Genomic DNA, 25,286 nt, shown 5'->3' with positions numbered 1-25,286 from the left:
TCTCCAAGAGCGATAGAAGAGAGAGAGTTCTTGAAATCCTGTTCAAGGAAATAGAGAATTTACATTTTCATTATACTACTGTAATCCTACTTCACAGTGGAGATTCAGAGTAGGATTGAGAGAAACTCTTCCTTGGTAGATGAGCTACTGTAATCCTACTTCACAGTGGAGATTTCTTTCTAGACTTGTTACTGTGGGGTATCAGAATATCATATCATATGATAATATCATACAACTCAAAATAAGAGATGGGAGAGTAGAAGTTGACACATAATCTTTTAGGTTGAAATTTCTTGACACATAAGAGACAAACCGCGGACAACGGTAGAAAATAATTTTACTGAGTGGAAGAAACTACGACATTTTAGAATTTAGGTTATGCCTAACTCTATCCTAAAAGCTAGCTTGGGGTGAGGGTTTCTCTACCTTTATTTAAGAATAAATGGTAGAAAATGCGCCTTATTATGCAGTGTCCACCACCAATCTTCAATTTACTGAAACTTCATAGTAACACTTGGCAGTAGTACTAGAAGGACTTTCAATGTCAGCATCATTTTTCGAAAGAGAATCTCTAGCAGCTTTTAGTTGGCGAACAACATCTCTAATGCCAATGCGTTCATCTGGGTTGTTTGCAGTGCAGGATAGGCCAACTCCTATAATTGCATTCAAGCAAGGGAGTTGTATATTGGGACCTTTAGCTGCAGCAGAAGGGTCTTCATCACAGAAAATGAGGGATAGCAGCTGAGGATCAATGACTTGAACAGTCTTGTCTTTGAATCCTGACTGCACCCATTTTGTTATACTTAGGCCTCCCATGAAGCACTCATCTGTTGGGCTTTTCCCAGATAAGAGTTCTAGTAACACTATCCCAAAACTATATACATCTCCAGCTGCAGATGGTTTCTCCCCCCATCCATACTCTGAAAATTTACAATTACTATATTGTTAAACAAAGCATGAGATCACAAGTAACACTATATAATTATTTCATGTTTCACTGGGGGTATTAAAAGGTTCACAAAGAAAGGAATAGAATAACATATTGATATTTATACTAAGCATCTATAATTTAGATGAAAGACGCCACCCTCAGCGCAACGGTAAGGTTTCTGTCATGAAATTTTGCGGTCACAGGTTCGAGCCGTGGAATCAAGGTCTTGCAAAAATGCAAGGTAAGATTGCCTACATTAGATCCACAAAGGAGGTCCAAAACTCTCTGGATCTCGCGCATAGCTAGAGCATTATAGCACCAAGTTTATGTTTTTTTCTATAGTTTAGATTTAGATGAAAATCTTCTAGCCCAAATTGATTTTGACTTGTCAAATGAAAAAGGCACTTGATCTAGGTACATGAGGCGGTTATACATTTAGATATGTGGTTTTTAACTGACATGACACGATTTAAATGGTGAGACAGAAAAATGGACATAAGATTTTCTATTCCTACAGTTTAATGGGATCTAGATCCTCTGACTCCATACAACATCTCATTTCCTGTCACTTATGACATGTCAATTAAAAAATACGTGGATATGATATTTATAATCTTATATGGGTGGTTTTTAATTGACATGACACAATCTCAGTGGTGAGAGAAGGCTGAGACATCATTTGGGACAGCAAATCTTGGTCCAGTTTAATAAGTTAAAAAAATTATCAAGTAGTATCAATTAAAGAGGAATGTTTTAGGATACTAACCTGGAGGTATGTAACCAATGGAACCCCTGAGGACATGAGTTGAGCTAATGGAAACTTGACTATTAGTTGATGTTTGAATCAGTAACCTGGCCAATCCAAAGTCTCCAACTTTTGCAGTCATGTCTCCATCCAGGAGAATGTTGCTGGGCTTCAAATCACAATGCACGATAGGATTTTCACTATCATTGTGTAGATAATCCAATGCACAAGCAACATCAATAGCTACATTCAGTCTCTCCATGAGGCTCAACCCATTTCCACTTGCATGCTTTCTTATCCCCTTAATCCAATCATCCAAGCTCCCATTACTCAAGTACTCATACACCAGAGCCAGAAAATCATTGTGTTTTAAGTCAAGACTGGAGCATGATGTGATCACCTTAACCAGATTCCGATGCCTTGAGTTCTTCATAGTTTCACACTCTGCAAAGAAACTCTTTAAAGAACCAGTTCTTAGAGTGTCAAGCACTTTCACAGCAACAGTTTTTCCATGACTTAGATGGCCTTTATACACTGAGCCAAAGCTTCCAACTCCTATTAAATTCTCCTGGCTGAACTCTTCAGTTGCTAAACGAAGCTCTTCATAGGAGACCATTGGAGCATGATGAGACTTTAGCAGTTCAGGTTCTGCTGCTGTTACCTTCACCTTGCTGTTCTTTATGTATAGCAAAAAACCAATTGTGGTGAGACATAGTATCAATGTTACCGCGATTGCTATGATGATGTAAAGCCTAGCATTTCTTCTTCCATGGCCATGAGGCACACATGTTGAATAGCAGAGATTTCTATTGCCTTCCAAGTGAACATCAGAGATATTTTTGAAAACTGGAATGGTTCCATCTAAATCATTGTAAGAGAGGTTTAAAAGCTGAAGAACATGAAGATTTTGAAGTTCAATAGGAATGGACCCAGAGAGTTTGTTAGAGGACAGGTCCAAGGTTTCCAAGGCTCTTAGATCTCCAAAAGTTTTTGGAATGGGACCTGAAAGAAGATTCCTGGCCAAAAACAACTTTTCCAAGCTCAAGCAACTGCTGAATGAGCTGGGGATGCTACCATTCAACTGGTTGTTAGAAAAGTCAATGGAGGAAACACTGATCAATTTCCCAACTTGTGGTATTGGTCCACTCAACAAGTTCATTGACAAGTTCAAAACATTGCTCAAAGTTGGGAGGTTGAGGATTTCCACAGGTATGCTTTCATTGAGCTTGTTGTTGGATAAGTCCAGGTAGAGCAGGTTTTGAAAATTCCCAAAACTGATGGGAATGCTACCCACAAGATTATTCCTTGACAAATCAATTTGGATCAACTTATGGAGATTACCAAGGGAATTTGGAATTTCACCTGATATCTGATTTCCAGCCAGAGATAGCTCTTGTAGTTTCTTTAACTGGCCTAACTCCTGTGGGATTTCTCCAGTGAATGAATTGTAGCACAAGTTTAACAACTTTAAGCCACTGAGAAGGCCAATGGAGGAGGGTATGCTTCCATTGAAACGATTCTGTCCCATGTAAAGTATTGAGAGATCCTTGGAGAGATTGCCAATGGTTTCAGGAATCACACCTTCCAGCATATTGCCATCAATTGCCAGAAAGTTCAGGTGGGTGCTGTTTGCCAAAGAAGTAATGAAATCCAGACCTGTGTTGCTGACAATCCTGTTACCCCCAATATTATACATGTGAAGAAATGGGAGATTTCCCAAACCAGGTGGCACTGTTCCTTCCAAAAAGTTGGAAGCCATACGAATGACTCGAATGTTGGTGAGGTTGTGCAAAGACCCTGGAATTCTACCAGTGAACTTATTGAAGCAGAAATTGAACACTAGGAGTTTTGGAAGTTTCTGACCAACATCCTGAGGAATCTCACCCCACAGGGAGTTTGAAGCCAAGGCCAAGTTAACAAGGGAAGACAGGTTATATATAGCAGGTGGAACAGTCCCATTGAGATTGTTGAGAACGAGATCAAGCTCAATCAAATCATGAAGCCTGCCCAGCTCACTGGGAATCCAGCCACTGAGAGAGTTGGTGCCAAAACTGATATTCTTGAGAGTGGAAATGTTCCCTAGAGAAGTTGGGATTGCACCATAGAGGCTGTTCTTTCCAAGTTTCAAGACCTGCAGCTTTTTCAAGCTGCTAATGTTTTCAGGAATCCTGCTGGTGATCTTGTTTGAGGACAGATCAAGAATCTGGAGCTCCTCCAATTTGGTGATGTTTGAAGGAAGCACTCCTTCCAACATGTTTGAGCTCATGTTTAGAACTCTCAAACTGAATAGGTTGCCAATTTGGTCAGGAATCACTCCTGATAGCTGGTTATTCTGCAACTGGAGGGTCTGAAGAGAGGACAGGTTACCAATATGGGGGCTTAAATGGCCTGAGAGACCAAAGCCTGAAAGGTCCAAGCCAGTGACTCTTTGGCCACGCTTGTCACAGAGGACACCAGTCCAATTACAAGGAGAGGAGCTCTGGCTCCAAGAGGATAAAAGTGGGTGAGAAGTACTGATGTCATTACTCAGCTGAGACTTCAGTGAGATCAAAGCTTCTCTGTCTGAGCTGATGCTTAGAGTGGTTGATGATACACCAACCAAAAGGTTCTGTAAATCAAGGGGGAGGAGAATGATTAAGAAGGCTAAATGAAGAAGAAAGTGTGAAAACAAAGCCATGCTTAGTTTCTATGGTTTGTGATATTAAGTTCCAGCTTGCATCTGTATTTATAGTATTCCCACGACAGCTGCAGAAGTAGACAAGTCGTTAGTTTTTCACTCTTACAAGTGTGCTTGGTTGAACTCATATTTGGTTCATGAGGCAAAAATGAGGAATTTAAAACAAATTTACATTAGTTACGTTTACTTTTAAAACTGAGTGAGGGTACTTCAATTTCATTCATGATGGAGTAATTTATATATGAATATATGGAAGTTTGATATTTATTTAATGGGGTCTTATCCTCTTCTTTCAATTTATCATTTGTGTGGGTTGAAGTGCAATTATGAGTGTCTACAATTAAGGGTTACCGGTCATTAGCTTTTACAAATATGTATTTATATTGTAATTTTTTATAAATATTATTTAATTAGTTTCAGTCAATCAGTATTAAAAATTAATGTATTTATGAATTATCTATATATATATTAGAAAAGAACAACTTCTAGCATGACGTGTCGCTCCCACAGGCCAAGTTAGTGACGTGTCGCTCCCAGATTAATTCTCACCTAATATTTTACACGTCAGCTCTTTCTCCTTGGCCCCACTTGCCACATGTGCCCTGATTTTTCCTTACCTTATTTCTCCTTAACAGCTAAACCTAATGCTTTTCACCAGAACACCATAATAAAATTAAGAAATAAACAACCTAAATCCTAATCAAATCAAATTTAAAAATGTACTGAATAAAGATAGATAAAAACTACCAAGTCTAGCAAATCACAATAAAAACTCATAAAATCCTGAATTAATTAAAAATCTAAAAATTTAAGAAAATTTAATTAATATTCTCTAAAATTAAATCTAAAATAAAATAAAGTATTTTCTGGATTTAAAATAAATAATAAGATAAATTAAAATAAAATTAAGAAATAAACAACCTAAATCTCAATCAAATCTAATATTAAAAATGGTATTAAATAAAGATAGATAAAAACTAACAAAATCTAGCAAATCACAATAAAAACTCATAAAATCCCGAATTAATAAAAAATTCGAAAATTCAATAAAAATTAATCAATATATTCTAAAAATAAATTTAAAATAAATTAAAAGACCAAATCTTATCTTTTAAAATAATATCAATCAATTATTTTAGAATATATAAAATTAAAACATATATCAATTGAAAATTATATCTTCTAAAATAATATCAATTAATTAGGTTAGAATATATAAAATTAAAACATATATCAATTGAAAATTATATCATTTCTCCTTAACAGCTAAACCTAATGTTTTTCATCCCCTCTTTTTTTAATTGCAAGGCTCACCATATCTTTTCAATTGCACGGCTCATCATCTTCTTCTTATTGAGTTTGTTACGCACCTACCACCTTTCTTCCCCAATCTGTTCCAACCTCGGGGTCGTGCTTCGCCGGTTTCTTTCTTTCAATTCAATTCAGTTCAATTGGAGTGACATGATGCGTTATTTGAATTTGATTGTTTGTTTTCCATGGCAGAGAGTGAGTCCTCCATCACCATTCAGCATCGTGAATGGCGCGTTGGATTCCAACGGCCCTGTCCTCAAGCGTAGCTACGGCGATAAGGAGGTTATCATCTACGTCATACGCCTCTCCTCCACCAACGACGATGAGTCCCAATTTCCCTTTTTGTAAGCGACCCAGGAACACGGTTTTGTTTAAGCTTGCGAAAGTTTTGATTTTGTTGAAAACCCCCAAATTTTTGAAATCAATTGATTGCCATTGCAGGAGTGGATTGCTCCCAAGCCTTTGCTGACTTGATGGTTATTAACAGGATTGCTGGGACTGTGTCGCAGGTAAGTTTTATGTGGCTATATTTTGGTTGTCGGATGTATTTGGCTTTTCTTTTATTCGGTTATCAATCTTCAGTTTCTTTGAGTTTATTGTGCATATGACTATTAAACTTTGATGGTCACAGCTTCTTCTTATGCCCGTTCTGGTTCCTATTTTGAATGAGGCAAGGCTGCTTTCAATTGGATTGTTTTTTCACTATGTACATGTAAGCATTTTTCTTTTTGTGAAATCATAAAAAGGCCCTCTATAATTAAAGCTCTAAATTAACAATTTTGAATGGAATGCAGATGTTCATTTACAGCATAGCATGGACCTCCTGGCACTTTTGCATTTCTGTTGGTAATTACGAGTTGATTTTTGTTAATTATTGCAAAGTTTCTTTGACTGTTTGTTCCTGTACATGATTCCAATATCCCTTTTACCCCACATCTCTTATTTTATTATATAACTAATGCTGACAGGTTCCTTATGCCTCTGCAACGTTTTCAATTTTGTTTAATTTCTCACAACCGTGTGTGAGTTTCTTTCCTCATTTTATCCATGTTATTCTTTAAATGGAAGTTTGTTTTTGTCCACCTTGATCCTCAAAGGCACTTGAGAACTTGGACCTCATTCTTTTATGCTTTGATGAGATTCTCTTTTGCTGCAGGCCAAATGCTTCTCTGCAACAATATATTAGCGGAAAACATCTAGGGCCAGCACAAGAGCCATTGTTGGAATGGTTACATACAGTGATAAAGATGACCATTGAGTGTGAGTAAATTGCAGCACTTCTGGAGGTGGAGGTAGAGGTAGAGGTAGAGGTCGTGGTCGAAATTCTGTACAGTGCCAAGTATGCTTTAAAATAGGGCACACTGCAGCAGTATGCTATCACCGGTTCAATCAAAATTTTGTTGCATCACCACCTCCCCAGAACTATCAAAACTTCTATGGTGGTCCCAACCCACATACTTATGGAAACAGTGGAGCACCAACACATAATTCACCCAATTCAGATCAAATAACATGTATGACATGTATAACATATATGGTTGATTTGATGTCGCAGGTTCCTTATCTGAATATTCTCAGATCAAATATTAATCGCGGGGTTTCTTTCAGCTTCTGAGTTCATGACACTTCTGTTCAGCTTTTCCTGCCCTATTTTTTTCAGTGCTTTCTATTACATTTATTGTTCATATTTCATTCATGGTTGACTGATTGCAAATTAATTTAATCAGGCTTTACTTTATTCCCATTTAAATGAATAAATTGCATCTTATATGAACAGGTCTTAACCATGATGAAGGTCTTCAAATGCAGAGAAATGTGCAGCTGGAGGTACAACCTTTATTCTCTCACTTTCTATTCTCATCAGTTTTGCTAAATGTATCTGGTCAAAGGTTGTTATTTGTTTTCATATTGTAATTGCATGGACTATTGTAATCTGAAGGGCTGTTTGCATTTTCTGAACTTTAAGGTATATTGTTCCATTTTTTCTCTGTTAAATTTAATCACTTCCTTAAAACTGCTTAAGCTCATTAATTCACTGCCATTTATTTTCCTGTTTGACAGAAGTAAGAAGCACCTTCAAGTGTGACCAAAAAGAAGGTTGCAGTTGCAGAGCAGTACATAGAAAATCATTATAAGAAGCTGATGAAAGACCTGCAAGAGAGAAAGGACCTGTATCGGTATGTTCAATTTATATTTGGGTTATAATTGTGAGTATGTGACTGATGAGTATTATAACATGTTAAGTAGTTGTTTAACATACTTATAGACATCTCCTAACATGATTAAAATTATAGTTGTTATTCTTATAGCTGTTTCAGTTATATTGCTAAAATTAAGTGCATAAAATATTTGCTGAAACCGAAAGTTTATGTAGTTTAGAATATTAAATTTATTCTAATATCTAAAATCTTTAACAAATCTAATCTAAAATCTATACTTTTTATGTAGTTTCCAGCATATTAGATTTAAAAAGTTTAGAAACAGATTAGATTTGTTTCCAAAATATCAACAAAATCTATATATTTAAAATTTTCAAATTAGCCAAATTAGATTTGTTTTGGCTGATTTATAAGATTTATATATATAGTTAAATCTATAAGATTTTGTTTCTACATAAAATGTATCAGTATGAAATTTATAAGATTTTGTTTCTAAAAGTTATTGTTGTTTGTATTTGGGTATAATTTTCAATTGATATGTTTGAAATTTCAAATAAAATCCAATCAGATTACAACCATTCTAAATCATCTCTTCTCCTTGATAGATATTTTTTTAAAAGATTTGATCTTTTTATTCTAAGATACTACATCAGCCATATTCTCCCCTATATATACCCATCAAACTATCATTCTAAATCATCTCTTCTCCTTTTGATAAATTGCACTATTAGCTTATTTCATTGTCCCTTAACCTAAAACTTACGATGGCCAATACCCCTGCAATAGGTTACAAATCTGATGTTTTGATGCCCAGAAGCTACTTACATAAGCTTTTCCCCATGATTGAATTTCTAATAAAATCAATTGTAGAAGAATTTACAAACATGCACGTTGTTTCCCAAATTGCTCACACACTTTAGCTATTTTGAACGTGTTGCAGATACGTGGAAATCGAGATAGAGTATGGGGTTCCTGTATCAGTGAACGGGAAGAGGCTTTCACCAGGAGACTTGGTTGCCAAGCTGAATGAGATCGGCGGAAGATTGGGATAAAGCTCCTAATCACAAGAAATATTTTGCTGATGAGATGTAATGTTGATTTGTGGTGATGAAAGTGGCTCCCTTGGCTGTGGAATTGGTACACTTATTGATTGTTGCGATCCTCCATTGCCAGAAGTTCCTGAGGAGGATTGGTTCTGTCCAAAGTGCAGTAGCAACCAAAACTGCTCAAACAATCCAGCTAAAAAGAAAAAGGGTGCACTGTCTTTATCTAAGAGTAAGTGATATTCATTCTCCCGATTTAATCTGTCACCGCATGCATTTTTGAGATTTGAAGAATGTGTTAGTATAACCTGAAACATGTTCAAGATTGTATTATTGATTTGGTTTGGTTTCATGTTTCAGTTGTCAATATGGAGAAAGGTGTAAGTTTGTACATGCAGTCCAAACACAGAGAAAACCTAACGTTCATGGATTTGTCTGTGACATGATATATAATTCCTGCTGCATTATTACCTTTATATTCAGTTCTGAACTGTGCAAAATTTGGGTTAGCACTCAAATTCAAGAGAGAAATTCATGGAGGTAGGTTGTAGAAGATTTTGCTGATATGGTTTCTGCAGGGAACAATCGGAAATGCACTGAGATATTTGTTTTGGGACAATATACTTGGTCGTAAAGGTGAGCATCAATATTTAAAGGCTGCTCTTTCTATTGCACTGCTCTTGCTTAAAGGTGTTGGTTCCTGTCATCTTTAAGTCTTAGAATTGATAGTGTCTAATATTTCTTTCACTAAGTTCATGATAGACTTTTTATCTAATGGTGTAGAAGAAGTTGTGCTATGTTTTTTTTTCACAATTTCTTGAGCAATTTTGGGGAATAGAAATAAATTTTTGTTTCAGATTATCAAACTCCGTGGGATATTCACTTCAAAATTGATATCATGCTATTGTCCTTCATTGAAAAATTTAGAATTAAGAATCATAACACCAACATTATATCAAAGCTATGGTAAAATTAATTTCAATTCAATGTGTACCTACATTGCAATGCATGACTGTTATAATGTGATTTTCCCCTCTCCCCTTCAAGGCTTACCAGTTTACTGCCTGCATTTTTGTTTGACTCTAACAACTGATAGATGTCACATCTGGATGTGATTTGTATCGATGGAGCTCAAATCTTCGGCAATCTTAACAGTAATTTACTTAAAACACCTATTTTAGATACTATGTATAATTTTCTTTCTAGGATGCATGGATAAATTTTTTATGAATCCAGGTAGGGGAAAAATAGCACTTACTGATCTTGAGAGTTTTGGGGACCGGCTTCTGTTAACTAGCCTGTATGTTGTTTCTGGCCGGTGGTGAAAGATTGAGAAGTTCAAGAAGATTCTGAAGAAGGGGGGAAATTCAGAAAACTTCATGGATTGAGCTGGGTATATATGTATAATAATACCATATGCATGTAAATGATTCTTTTCGGCTGGAGGTCCCTTTTTACTTTGCCACATTATTTAGGTAGATAGGCCATGAGTTTGCATTGTGAATATTTGGTCAATTTTTGTGGTTTGACACTTTGACTGAATCTGGTGTGCTGTTAGTGAGGCATAAAGCCAAATTTTAAATATGAACTTGGTGTTTCCTACATGTTATAGTTTTAAATGTACGAGAGATTTTTGTTTTTAAGTCCAAGTCATACATTACTTCAAACACTTATGTTTGATCTAATCATTTTGTTACAAATATTTACAACATTTCTATAAAAAAAATATTTATTTAAATAATTTAATGAGCTGATATATTTATGAAATTTGATAATTATTTACCTGAATTGCTGACAAACTCATAATGAGTGGAATTTAATATTTTGGGAATTCCAAACCACATACTAATGTTGAAAGTTGGAGTTCCGATCATGCTTATGCGAAACATAGACCAAGCGGCCGGTCTGTGTAATGGGATCCGGTTGAGAGTTACTCATCTTACTCAGTATATAATTGTTGTGACTGTTTTATCAAGAATCAGGCTGGGTAAAAGTAAAACTGAGTACATTCCGAGGATAACCTTAACGCCTTTTGACTCTGGTCTTCCCTTCCAGTTCTCTCGAAGGCAATTCCCGATGACTTTATGCTTCACGATGACTATAAACAAAAGTCAAGGCCAGTCCCTTTCTCATGTCGGTTTGTACCTTCTGAGGCATGTGTTTACTCATGGACAGCTGTATTTCGCTTTCTCAAGGGTGAAGTCTAGAAAAGGGCTTAAGGTGCTTATTGTGGATGAGCAAGGGGTAGTTTCGAGCTCCACGCGCAATGTTGTCTACAAAGAAGTTTTTGAGAACGTGTGAGCGGAAATTGACGCGCATAATCACGCTCACTGCAGAGTAACTCGGCTACTGTTTATTAGAGACCGTAAAACCGTCCCCTTATATGTTTTGGAGAATTTGAGGTTTCGTTCACCAATCTTCTTATTAGTTAATCAGTCGTTTGCTTCGCATTTCAAACACTTCTATTTCATCTTTATTTATTATTTATTCAACCGAATGAATTTCAAACAAGTGATTCAATTTAAGACTTTTCCGCCACTATGCTCAGCGTATCAGACACTTCAATTTCATCCGTTGTTTAATATATTTTAAATAATCAACGTATTGACCCACGTATAAAAAAACGTATTGATTGATGTATCAAATACGATAAATTCGTCCCCTTATATGTTTTGTACAATTTAAGATTTCGTTAACCAATCTTTTTATTAGTTAATCAATCGTATACTTCGCATTTCAGACTCTTATATTTCATCTTTGTTTATTATATTTTAAAAATTAAACGTATTAATTTACGTATAAAATACGACATACTTATTCCCGTGCATCGCACGGGTAAAAAAACACTAGAATCAAACATAAAAACTACATCAATCATGTCATAACAAATATAGCTTGAGATTTGGTTAACCAATTTTTTTATTAGTTATTTAACTGTACGAAGTTCAATCTATGCAACAAGGGTTTTAATTTAAGACTTTTTGTCCACTTTGCTCATCATTTCATACTCTTCTATTTCATCAGTTGTTTATTATATTTTTAATGATCAAGGTATTAATTGACCTATCAAATATAATAGATGTATTCTCCGTGCAACGCGCGGGTAAAAAACACTAGTATCATTAAATTAGTTATCTATCAATATTTGTGTAATTTTAAAAATTCCAAATTTTAATTCAGATCGTATATATATATATAACCAAGTTTCAAGTTTCAAAATATGACCCATGAATTGCAATAAATACTTACTACTTATAGAAAGAATACTATTTCACTAGAAATAATACTCGTGCGTTGCACGGGTTTATTTACACTATTTTTTTTGATATAATATAAAAATTATTATAGTGTAATTAAATTTCTTTTGTATTAGCATTTAATTTTTAAAAACTTTGGTTTTAACCTATTCTATTGATTTGGGTTTTGTTTCAGGTTTATTATTGTGGTTTCAATTGCAGATGGGCTGATTTATCATATATATCTGGTTGTAAACATTGATACTCAATTATGAGAAATATTGTCCCCAGGTTTTATTCCATTTTTCAATCATAACTAATCTTTAAAAACGAATTTAATAATTTGAAAAGTCCTTAAGTGAATTTGAAATATTTCAAATCAAGTAATATGGTTTTAATATAGTTTATTATAACATATTTTTTTATACACTTTTATCAACACTGAAATAATTTTAACTTCAAAATTATAATAAGTTATAATTTTAGTATCGTAAAATATTATTTTTCTCTGTCATGCTTCCTCAAGTTATTTTTACTTCTATATAATAGATCAAAAATTGAATTTAAAGATTTTTTTTCAAATCTATATATATTAGAAAAGAACAACTTCTAGCATGACGTGTCGCTCTCACAGGCCAAGTTAGTGACGTGTCGCTCCCAGATTAATTCTCATAAAAATTATTCCACGTGTCAATTTGTTAGAGGATATAATTTTCAATTGATATATATTTTAATTTTATATATTCTAACCTAATTAATTGATATCATTTTAGAAGATATAATTTTCAATTGATATATGTTTTAATTTTATATATTCTAAAATAATTGATTGATATTATTTTAAAAGATAAGATTTGGTCTTTTAATTTATTTTAAATTTATTTTTAGAATAAATTGATTAATTTTTATTGAATTTTCGAATTTTTTATTAATTCGGGATTTTATGAGTTTTTATTGTGATTTGCTAGATTTTGTTAGTTTTTATCTATCTTTATTTAATACCATTTTTAATATTAGATTTTATTGGGATTTAGGTTGTTTATTTCTTAATTTTATTTTAATTTATCTTATCATTTATTTTAAATCCAGAAAATACTTTATTTTATTTTAGATTCACTTTTAGAGTATATTAATTAAATTTTCTTAAATTTTCAGATTTTTAATTAATTCAGGATTTTATGAGTTTTTATTGTGATTTGCTAGACTTGATAGTTTTTATCTATCTTTATTTAGTACCTTTTTAAATTTTAGATTTGATTAGAATTTAGGTTGTTTATTTCTTAATTTTATCTTATTATTTATTTAATTTTACTTCCAGGAAATATTTTATTTTATTTTACATTTATTTATAGAGTATAATAATTAATTTTTATTGAATTTTCGAATTTTTAATTAATGCAGGATTTTATGAGTTTTTTTTGTGATTTGCTAGATTTTGATAGTTTTTATCTATCCTTATTTATTATTTATTTAATTTTAATTTCATGAAATATTTTATTTTATTTTTGAGTTGCATTTAGAGTATAAATGAATTTTTATGGTATTTTTATTGAATTTTCATATTTTTATTTAATTCAAGATTTTATGAGTTTTTTTATTGTGATTTGCTAGATTTTGGTAGTTTTTATCTATCTTTATTTAGTACCTTTTTAAAGTTTAGATTTGATTAGGATTTAGGTTGTTTATTTCTTGATTTTATCTTAATTTATCTTATTATTTATTTAATGCTAATTCTAAGAAAAGGGAGTTGATTTGGTGCTGAGGGTCCACAAAGCTACCATGGACACGCAGAGATTTGATAGCTGCTATTTCTACCTCTGCCACATGTCGCGATCACGACAGAGGTATGCCGTAAGATGATGTTACGTGAAGAAGAGTTTATCATGTTGTGATTGATGGTTTGTGCTATTTCAGTTTATCCTTTGTTCGTAATTCAATCCTGGATTCTTAAATTTCACATATTTTGTGTGTTTTGATCCAAAACTTTACAAATTTTTGGATAGACCCTTTAACGAATCATTGTTGAAGACGTAATGTTTTTTCTATTGTTCTTTTTCCGCTATTGTATTTTTTTAAACCAGATTTTAGTATAGTTTGTAGAAATCCATGCGTGTGAAGCTATTTTAAACCAGATTTTGGTATAATTTATAGAAATTTACGAAACTTAGGATAACATGAATTTATATTCATTTCTCAAATTTTGCATGTTTTTATTCATCATGTTTGAGCTGTGTGTGTAAGCATATTATTTGCACTGTATGTGAATGATGCACAACTTACTAATTTTTTTTTAATGATGCACAGGTAAGTCAAATTGATGAAAGCATATGAAGAGCTCACATTTAATCTTCATGAGTATGTTTAGCCCATTCTTAAGGTTGGTTCATGTTTTCCTCAAACTCATTAGTTTTGCATATACTCATGTTTTAGTATGCCAATTGTGTGACTTATCTTACTTTGCTCTATATATTTCCTTAAGTTCAATTTAAATTGATTGTTAGTATAAGTTTATTGGTGAAGTAACCACAATTATTTTGGGTGGGAGAATTATTTTGTTTTTTTCTCACATATATAGATAATTTGCTGGGGTGCGCACATATGGGGCAATACACCATTTTTTGTTTCTCTTGACTGAAATGTTCCTTTGATTTTTTGTTTCACAAGGGTTCCACCCCAAGATTCACAAATACACTAAATACAATTCTTTCACCACGGTCCTTTCAAATTGGTGAAGGAGGGTATTTTGTTCTTCAAGACTTCATTTTGTGTTTCTGTTTCAATCTTCTTCATGAATTGATTTTGTTCTTCAACTAATTGTAAGATGTCATATGCTTCAAGGATTCATGCTTTTCTCTTCTTAATCAAAAGCAAAAGGATTGAGGAAAAGAAAATCTTCTAGGGTGCAGAATATTCACTAATTGGAAAAAAAAATAACACGTGTCATTCTCAGATTAATTCTCATAAAAAAAATACATTTTAAAATTTTAGATTTGATTAGGATTTATGTTGTTTATTTCTTGATTTTATCTTAATTTATTTTTGATTTATTTTTAGAGTAAAAAAAATACATTTTTAAATTTTAGATTTGATTAGGATTTAGGTGGTTTATTTCTTGATTTTATCTTAATTTATTTATTATTTATTTTTAGAGTATTAATTAATATATCCCAAACTTTTTTTTTAAAAAGAGTGAGTTTGAAAGCTATAGCTTAAGTTAATTTGTTAATATATTCCCAAATAATAATAATAATAATAATAATAATAATAATAATGATAACATGTGTGTGCGGATATGGGCCGGTTGGGTACTATAGTACCCATACCCGCACTCATACCCTCTATTTTTTGCGGGTAATTATCTATACTCAACCTCATACCCATTTAACGGTTTTTTACCCTACCCATAGTGGATATTTTTTACGGGTACCCTATGATTTTGAGACCCATTGTCATCCATAGATTTAGATTTTGGCAAAGATGGATAGCTTCCTATAATGACATTGAATTGTCTGAAGGTGGAGAGCTTCGAGTTGCTACCCACGTGAGTATGGAGACGGGTACATGTAATTTTTAAAAACGCGGGTATGGAGATGGTATTATAGTACCTACCCATTGTCATCCCTACTTAGTTGGAATAAACACAATAATGTTATACTTTATGATATATTTTACACAATCCTGATTTGTGCTACTATCACATTAATTTTTTTTAAGATTAATATGTTGATAATTCCTTATATCTATGATTTGTGTTATCGTCTTCATATTTACAAAGAATGTGAAACGAGTTCCTCTTGGTCTCAATCGGGCTTAGAAGAGAAGTCTTTATGTCCACTTTACTCATCAATTCTGACTTTTCTATTTCATTCATTGTTTAATATATTTTTAATAATCAAAGTATTAATTAATGTATCAAATACAATAGACATATTTCCCGTGCAACGCGCGGGTAAAAAACACTAGTAACATATACATTCGATATAGTAATAATTATATCTTTTTTTTTGAAAATGAAATAGAGAACTTTTATTGAATCAATAGCAAAGGTTACAATGAGAGATGACCCTCATGTCAAAGTACATATCATAACTAGTCCCCATAGCAAAGGTGCACCCGAACCGGCTTGAAAACGATCTTGTGAGAGTGCCTCATTAAAACCTTGTTAGAAAAACTCAATGGGAAAAACCCAACAAGGAAAAAGAGTACACACCTCACAAGCTAGCCTAGTTTGCACTAAAACATATGCCCATAAACACACACAGCTCCCCTTTTCACATTTACTCTTACTGCACCATGAAAAATCACGACATCACACAACATGACAGCACCCAATTTCCATGACAGTAAACATTTGCACATCACAGCTTGAAATAAACTACACAACACTAACCACCCAGCAAAACACAAACCCTCCACAGGTTCTAATCAGGTACAAGTCCCCTCTTGACTACAAACCCAACCATGTCCAATTTCTTCCTGTAATCATACCAGATATTTGACCCAAAAAATTAAACACATTAAAAAAACCAGCAAGTCTTCGCAATGTCTGCTGCTGTATTCTCCCCCACACCCAATACCACCACCCACCAAACAACCCGTCACCAATAACCCACTCATGCTGGACAATAAGTCCACAAAGCCCTCACCCTATCCTAACAGAATACTACTGCACACACCGCATAAACCCCATCTCAGATGCATCCCTCACGCATAGCTCCAATTTGTACATCCGATTATGCTGCACTAGTAGAATTTGTGAATAAAGCAACATAGCATCCCACACCCTTTCTTCATGACATCAAAAATTATCAAGCTCTTCGAACCCACACCACCACTAAAATCCAGCTACAGACAAAAGCCCTCCAAATCCATAATGCTCCTGTCCACACACCACTCAAAATCAAGTAATAATTATATCTTATAGAGACATTTTTTTTAATTTTCAACTATTTCTTCGACATTATTTATCAATGAATATTTTTTATAAGTAAAAAATAGTAATAAGTTTTATTTGTTATTTTTGTTTTAAATTTATCAACTTATGATTAATAAATATAAGATTTATAATTATTATCAACAATTAGTAAAGAATATAAACTAATTATTATGAACAATCTATTATTGTCATTAATGTAAAGGTAGTCAATTTCAATTATTATTATTTTTTAAAAATTCACCTTAATTTGTAATGAATAATTAAAATTTAAATAATTTAAATATTTCATCTTAAATAAGATAAATTGAAATTTTTTAATTTTTAATATTTACTTTTAAATATGTGAAATTGAAAAGTTTAACAATTAATAATTAATATAATGAATAATAAAGTGGATTAGTTTTTATTTTAGTTTTCAATTTTTTTATTTAATATTTTTAATTCAAAATAAACTTACTATTTTTTTATTTGTTTAATGCTATTTTTTCAAGTGTGCTTTACATATGTATATAGAAGATAGATATATTTTTTTTGGAAAAACCAAATATATATATATATATAATTACTTTGGGAAATAAGAGCCCCAAGTACAATATAGATAGATATATATTGATAGAAAACTTTTTATTTTAAAAGTATTTTATCTAAATTATTTATTAATAAATATTATTTTATTTTTTATTTTGATTTTTTAAATTTGTCAAATGCAAAGCTCAAGTCAATTTTAAGTCTATGAATGTTGTTGTTTAATATAAGTATTTGAATAGTTTTTTATAATAATTTTTTTTCAGTTTTTAATTTATTAAATTTTTTATTTTTTAATGTATTTAATATAAAGGTATGTGGGCTTTTATGGTTTAATACATTAATTGCATGCAAAAACACAAATGTGCTTTACATATATATATATATAGATACTTGATCTTGCTGATCTCATTTTCGTTTTCGTGTGTACTGAATGACTAATTTTAAATGGGATTGTCAATCGTGGACTAGTATTTGGTTGAATTTTGATGTCATTTTTGCTTCTCTCTCATATACATCTTTTTCATATTTCGTTTAACCGTGGTGTGTGCTCTAATGTGTCTCATTTCGATCTGGATGCATCTTCAAAATTTTCTTGGATGCAATGCCTTAACAATTTAGCTTTTCATCTTAAGAGCATCTACATTCATCATACTAACTAAAATATCTACATTTCATTTTTTATAATTTCCCATAATGTCACATCATATACACCACTTTACTAACTTTTTACTCCAACCCAACAACTCTTAAAAGTTTCTATAGTGGATCCCACCATCAACAATATCACATTTATATATTTTATTATTTATCTCAATTTTAATTAATTATATTTGCAACTTAATCTAATTATATTAATTGTAAGTGCTTATAATAAATAAAAACTCCTTTTTCAATTCTAGTATAGACTATCTATTCCCACATACTCATCTTTGTCATGTTGGAATTGAATATGTACTCCAATGATAATAAATAATCATATGAGTATGTATTTAACATTAGATACTATCATTGGAGATGCTCTAAGGTCATCCTCACACTTTCACAAGAACACTATCATTTTGGATTCCAGAGCTTCCGCCGCATAAGCCCCGCCTGCCGATCTCCCTACACATGTGTGCATCAATTGTTTTTATTTTTACATTGTATTTCAAATAAAGTCTCTCACCAAGAGCTTAATAACCTTAAAGGGTGGATAATACATAGGTTAAAGCTCAATGATCTCCTTTGTTAAAATCATAAGTGCAATAGTAATTATTTAGTAAAAGATCCGTATTACAAAAAAAGTTAAACTTAAAGTGCTAGGTACGTAGGAACAAGGTTTTTATAAGAGCTGACTGTCATGAAGTCTTACTCCCCGTAGAATACGTATGCAAATTAAAGTGTCATTTAATTCTTCATTGATGGTAAGTGTCATTTAATTCTAACGTGTAGAATAAATTAAAAAGAAATCTCATACTTCAAAAGTCTTTGATCGATATACCAACCGTAGAAATTCATCATTTTTTTTTTGAGTTTAATAGTAATTATCAACTGATAATTTAATTTTTTTCATACTCATCCAATTAAAAATTATTGTATAGTTATGTCGTAAATAAATTAAAATAGTTAAGAAACACAAAAAGAGACAATATATGACTATATTCCTTACATAGAAATTAAATATTTTTTATGAAATTATATATTTAAGGCTTAAATATGTTTTTGTCCTTTAATTAATTAATATATATATATATATATGTGTGTGTGTGTGTGTGTGTGTGTAAACAGGTGCCCTTAATTAATTATGCAAAAATATGTTAATGTTCTAAATGTTTATTTTACCCTAAAAGAAAATATTTTTGTCTTTTTATTATTTTATTTTTACGTGTTTTAATTTAATTAACTAAATGAAGAGTTATTTCAATTTTAGTTTGACAATTGTTGATACCGCTCCTATATATATCTCCTGGCTGCTGCAATGGAGAACTCAAATGCGCATACTTCCAATAAAAAGAAACTTGATATTTTTGTGTTTTTTTATCTTAATTAAGAGATCACCTTAAAGAAGATTTTTATTTGGATGAGCTTGAGGAGAATTGGCTCTCATCTTAGGCATCATGACAATGTACTTCTTACTTTAAAATATGATTTTTTTTATTTGGGGTGTCTAACAAGAATTGATTCTTCGATTATGCATTCTTTGCGAAAATACATCACTGCCATGTAGTTCTAACTTTTTAAATTGTTGTTTATTTAGGGTGTTTGATGAAAATTGACTTCTGAATTCTGACCTATGTATTCTTTATGAAGAGATATCAAAACTACGTAATTCTAACATAATACTTGATATTTTTAAAATTGAATTTGATTGAGGAAAATTGCTTTTTTTTTTAATTATTGATTTTGAAAAACTTGAAGAAGCAGTTTTTGAGATTCTCTAAAAAAAAAATTGGATTTTTTATACTTTATAAAAGATAACATGTTTTTTAGATTTATCTAAAGAAGAACAAAGCATGTTTTAGGGTTTTCGGTAATTAATCAAGACTAAATGAACTTTTTATGATAACAAATAAATTAGACAAGGAATTTTTATTTCCCACTGGCACCTAATTTTTAGACTTCATTTTATTTGGTCAATAGACTTCATTTTTAATAACCTATTTTATTACACTTTTTTCTGGTACAGATTTTATTACAGTTTTAAACTAAAGTGACAATAATAAAATAAAAAGTTGCTTTATTTTGTTTTGTTTTTGGTCCTCTTCCCCTTGTAACCAATTATTTTTTGTTTTTGGTCAAATGAAAAAAATTGGCTTAAACCCTTATATGTTTCGTCCTGGTCCAGCCCTCTAACAATATCTATTCATCTATCCCACATTTTTGTTTTTTTTTATGACCAAAAGGAAAAGTAAAATCATACACAAAGCTTTGGGCCTTGCAGCCCAATTATCATTTCCTTACAATGAACGAAAATTCTGGGAAGAGTGGAAGAACGTGAGAGCTGCAACATCAAAGAGTGAGAGAATGAGAGGGAAATACAAACATTCTCTGTCAACGCTCTTTTCTATTTGTTAATATGAATGTGAGTCACACTAAAATAGAAGTGAGATTCATATTTTTAATGGATCCACAATAATTTTAACCAATCATTTTAGTGAATTTCACATGAATTTTAAGTTAATTAATGAGAGGTGTTAAAAAGAAAATATTATTAGTATTTTTCTTATATTTAAGTTCGAATTTTATGTATGAAAAAACAATCTCACTGCCTACTAGAGTATGCATTTAACTTCTCACTAAAAAAATATTGAATGAATAACATAAGAACATCCTTAATCATGATACACTTTAGTGAAAGTGTGTTTTGATTGAGTGTATGTGAAAAAAATAGGTGTATTACTCATTTTCCATAATACAATTCAAAAGAAATTGTATGATGTCAGCTAAAGAGAGATGTTGATGAGCCAACTAAGCATATATAAAAAGCAGGTCAACACTATGATCAAACATGCTAAGAACTTGTGCAGTTTGAAATGGAATTTTTCTGCCAATCCTTGTTATTATTGCTGATCACCTTGATTGCATCTATCTGTATTTTGCAGAAAAGAAAACTAAGTGGCACCAAAACCTTGCCCCCAGGTAGTTTTGGGTGGCCTCTAGCAGGTGAAACTTACCAATTTTTGTTCAACAAGATTGAACATTTCCTTCATGATAGACTCCAAAAGCACTCCTCAGAGATCTTCAAGACCAAGTTACTAGGAGAGCCAACAGTGGTTCTATGTGGTCCTGGTGCAAACAAATTCATCTCCATGAATGAGCCAAAGGTTGTCAAAGTCTGGTACCTGAAGACCCAGAGAAGGTTCTTCAATCTTCCTGATCAACCACCACATGCTGCAGCTAAGCCAAACCAAGGAGCTGTAGCTTCTGCTCCAGTGAAGATCTTGGGGTTTCTGAAACCTGAAGGACTAGTTAGGTACATGGGAAGAAAGATTGAATCAATCACACACCAACATTTCATCAAACACTGGGAAGGAAAAACAGAACTGAAAGTGTACCCTTTGGTGAAGGATTTTTCCTTTGCACTGGCCTATCAATTCTACTTGGGCATTGATGCACCCCACCATGTGTCCAAATTTGGCAGCAGGTTTGATGACTTGTATTCTGGGATTTACTCAGTTCCTGTGTATTTCCCAGGCTCTGCATATTATAGGGCACTGAGGGCTGCATCTGCAATTAGGATAGAGATCCAGTGTGTTATCAAAGAGAAGATTGATGCTTTGTCCAAAGGGGAAGTTATGGATGACCTATTAGCACACATAGTTGGTGCTGAGCTGAGTGGAAAATATGTGCCAAAAATTGAAATAAGCAATGTCATCATGGGGTTGATGAATTCCAGCTACATACCAATAGCAATCACTTTGGCTTTCATGATCAAGCAAATTGGACAGAGGCTTGATATCTACCAGAAAATCTTATCCGGTAATGTGATTATACACACTTATGTATGTATATATCAGTTTAGAATAACTTATTTGAATTTATCTTATATAGTAGAAATTAAATATGTATGCAAGTGTCTGGAGGAGTTTATGTAAATAGTTTGTGACTTAACTAACTACCTATAAGATCTTTTGAGTTTATTTTCATGAACTCCTGAGATTAATTAGCTTCTAAATAAACGTTAATACATATAAATAAGCGTTTAGCTTATTTCAATAAGTTTCTCAAGTTAATTAGTTTATGAATAAGTGTTTATGCGATAAACATTAGGTTAACTAACTTGTTTATAAAAACATGATTTTTGTTTTAACCATGGATTTTGTTTTTGCTTTTCTAGACCAAAAGTGCAAGTTTGTGAACAAAAATAAAAATGGTTAACATGCTTCATTCCCAAAATATATCTGGCAGTGTCAAATATGACAAAAACAGAATTAGGAATGCTTGATTTTCCTATCTAATATAAACTATATTATGCTTCCTTTTATTTGAATCAGAGCATGTTGATGTCATAAGATCTAAAGGATCTGGTGCAGCACTTGATTGGGACAGCATACAGAAAATGAAATACACATGGGCTGTTGCACAGGAAACAATGAGACTCTACCCAACTGCACCAGGAGCATTCAGAGAGGCTGTAGAAGATATCACCTTTGAAGGATTTACTATTCCAAAAGGATGGAAGGTAGCTTGATTTAGATAGATTGTTAATAGCATGTTTATTAGGTATAACCCGAATTTTAAGATGATATTAGAGCGTATTCCGTTTATTAGGAATCTCGGTCACTCATATAAGTCCATTCTTGCAAATACCATGCTTTAAGCGTGAGGAGTATGTATATGTTAGGGTCTCACATTAACTAGAGATATAACAAAGTAAGTTTATATAAAGGGCAGATCAATCCTCCCACTTGAGCGCTTTAGAGTAGCCCTAACCCGAATTATAAGAGAATCAACTTATCTTTTTTTAGAAATCAATTCTAGCACCCAGTAACTACTTACTGAAACACATTTCCATAATTGATTTTGACGTACTTCAAATTTAAGGAGTTTCAAACGTGAACTAAAATATTGACTCATGTAAATTAGGCTTACTGTTAAATTTTCACTAACTACTTGGTCAACTTCTACTTGAACAGATCTTTTGGGCAGTCATGGGAACAAATAAGAATCCTAATTACTTTGATGAACCTGAAAGTTTTGATCCAACGAGGTTTGAGAAGAATGTTCCTGCTCCATACACATTTATACCCTTTGGAGCAGGACCAAGAAGTTGCCCTGGAAAGGACTACACACGGTTTGTGATTCTCACTTTCATTCACAATCTCATAACCAAGTTCAAGTGGGAAGTTGTGCTTCCTGGTGAGAAAGTACATGGTGCTTTGATACCAATCCCAGCAGAGGGAATTCCTATCCGTCTTCATAGCCTTTAAGTTTTAGTCGTATATATACATGGCATTCGAAGAGGCGCGGCACCTTTGGAACATAAGGATTTGGGGCTATTTTTAACGGCTACAATTCGTGTTTTATGTTTTTTTTAATACACGTAAATTGTGGCTGCTAAAAACCGTAATAAAATATGTATGTTTCTGTTCTGTACTAGGGCAAGCTTATGTAAGAGAAAGACAAAAAGTAAACCCTAGCAGAGCACTAAAATAGCAAAACTACCATAAAAGGAATATTCTCATTAATGCTGAAAAAGTTGGTTTCGTACAAGTGGATGACCTCCCCTTTTATAGAGGGGGTGGTCATGATATGGATCTTTCCTATATTTGGGCCTGACAATCAGGGCCCAAATCCCCGTACACATAAGACAAATCCAAAGGAATCTTCCAGCTGGCTTGTGGGTCCATCACCTAAGGGAGGGCAATGAAGCTCGTCATGTTGCCTTTCCCGCCTTGGCTATCGTCAATGGTTTATTGTTCATTTTGGGCGGGACATAATCTTCTTTATGTCCCGCCCAGTCCACATGCCCCCAAGACATGAGACTCGAGTAAAGAGTTGAAATGTCTTCATCATGTTACCTAGTAGTTCGCCTCTATTGTTTATTCGTTCATCGCCATTTTACCTTCGTTGTTACATCGCCATTTTCACACTTCGCCACCTTTGTTGCCGTTTCAAAGATATGTCGCCATTAATCATAACCGTCAACCACGTCTTTTCAACTGACGCACGTATCCTTATTTTCCGGGATTTCGTCATCATTTGTTATAAATGCAATCTTCAGTTGCGCGTCTCGAGGAGTAATGTCTTTTCGCTTCCTAACTTTTCGAATTTCAAATCCCACGATCCCACGATCTTCCCCCACTCATTCTCTCTCTTCCTTTCTCTCTATAAAATCCCCTTTTCACTTTTCATTTTTCACTTTTTTAAAACTTTTGCTCTGAAAACCCTTTTCACCGCAGCTTTCATTCTCTTCTTTGAACTCCGGTGAACCTTTTCTTCCTCCGGCCGTCGTCATTGCGCGGTGCTCCCCTATCGCCGACGTTCTCCTTTCTCAAATTCACGTTTCTCCCTCTGGTTAGTTTTTCTCTTTCTTGAGACTCTTCGTTTACTTCTTTTTTCTCTGACTCTGTTCATCTTCTTTCTTCTTTTAACTCTGTTCATCTTCTTTTTACTTTTAACTCTGTTCATCTTCTTTTTATGAAACTGCCTCGCATGTCTTTACCAAACGCTAGCCTTTCTTCCCTAGAACTTTCTTCACCCTCCACGGAGGAGGAAGTTGTCGCCCCCTCTATAATTGAAATTCATTCCTCGCCTTCTACCCATGATGATTCCGGTCCCGCCGGCTCTGTAGACTCAATTCTCTCCTCTAATGGAGATTTGTCTTCACCTGAATGGCGCTCTGACGTGCATTTAGTTGAAGATAAATGTCTGTTGCATTCTATCTGGAGCAGCGTTGGGAGCATTAGTTCGCTTCGAATTTCTGCTCAAGGGTTCACGAAGATAGATCCCGCCACCTCGAATAATGAAGATCATCTGTTGAATGTCCTCCCATGTGGCGAAGATGACTGTGTTCTGTTGCGTAAAGAACCAGACGATGGATCGCCCGATTTTTTCTTTGTTTATGGCTATTTCTTCTTAGATTTAAACATTAAACTTCCTTTCTCGCCGTTTATATGTCACGTTCTTTCTTTTCTGAATGTGGCGCCTTGCCAACTCCAGCCCAACGCCTGGGGTTTCCTCCGCTGCTTTGAAATTCTTTGTGAACACTTGAGTTTCACTCCAACCTATCCCTTGTTCT

General features: G+C 33.1%; 2 protein-coding genes across 2 annotated transcripts; one reads left to right on the top strand and one right to left on the bottom strand.

Annotated features, from left to right (window-relative positions):
* Positions 1–15: 15 nt before the first annotated feature.
* On the bottom strand, positions 16–4,553 carry LOC130711083 (putative receptor-like protein kinase At3g47110). The gene is made up of 2 exons (XM_057560542.1): positions 1,698–4,553; positions 16–920 (listed from the first exon to the last, which is right to left on the bottom strand). Exons 1-2 carry the CDS (start codon positions 4,351–4,353, stop codon positions 487–489), a joined length of 3,090 nt encoding a protein of 1,029 aa, XP_057416525.1. The 5' UTR covers positions 4,354–4,553; the 3' UTR covers positions 16–486.
* Positions 4,554–21,040: 16,487 nt separating this feature from the next.
* LOC130715862 (beta-amyrin 28-monooxygenase-like) lies at positions 21,041–23,637 on the top strand. Its single transcript, XM_057566011.1, has 3 exons — positions 21,041–22,024; positions 22,540–22,727; positions 23,182–23,637. The coding sequence occupies exons 1-3, from the start codon at positions 21,079–21,081 to the stop codon at positions 23,473–23,475; spliced, it is 1,428 nt and encodes a 475-aa protein (XP_057421994.1). The 5' UTR covers positions 21,041–21,078; the 3' UTR covers positions 23,476–23,637.
* Positions 23,638–25,286: the final 1,649 nt, after the last annotated feature.

Source organism: Lotus japonicus, chromosome 4 (genome assembly GCF_012489685.1).
Source record: "Lotus japonicus ecotype B-129 chromosome 4, LjGifu_v1.2".
Taxonomy (NCBI): Eukaryota; Viridiplantae; Streptophyta; class Magnoliopsida; order Fabales; family Fabaceae; genus Lotus; species Lotus japonicus.
Note: the sequence above shows the minus strand (reverse complement) of the source record. Positions and strands in the feature narration are given on the sequence as shown.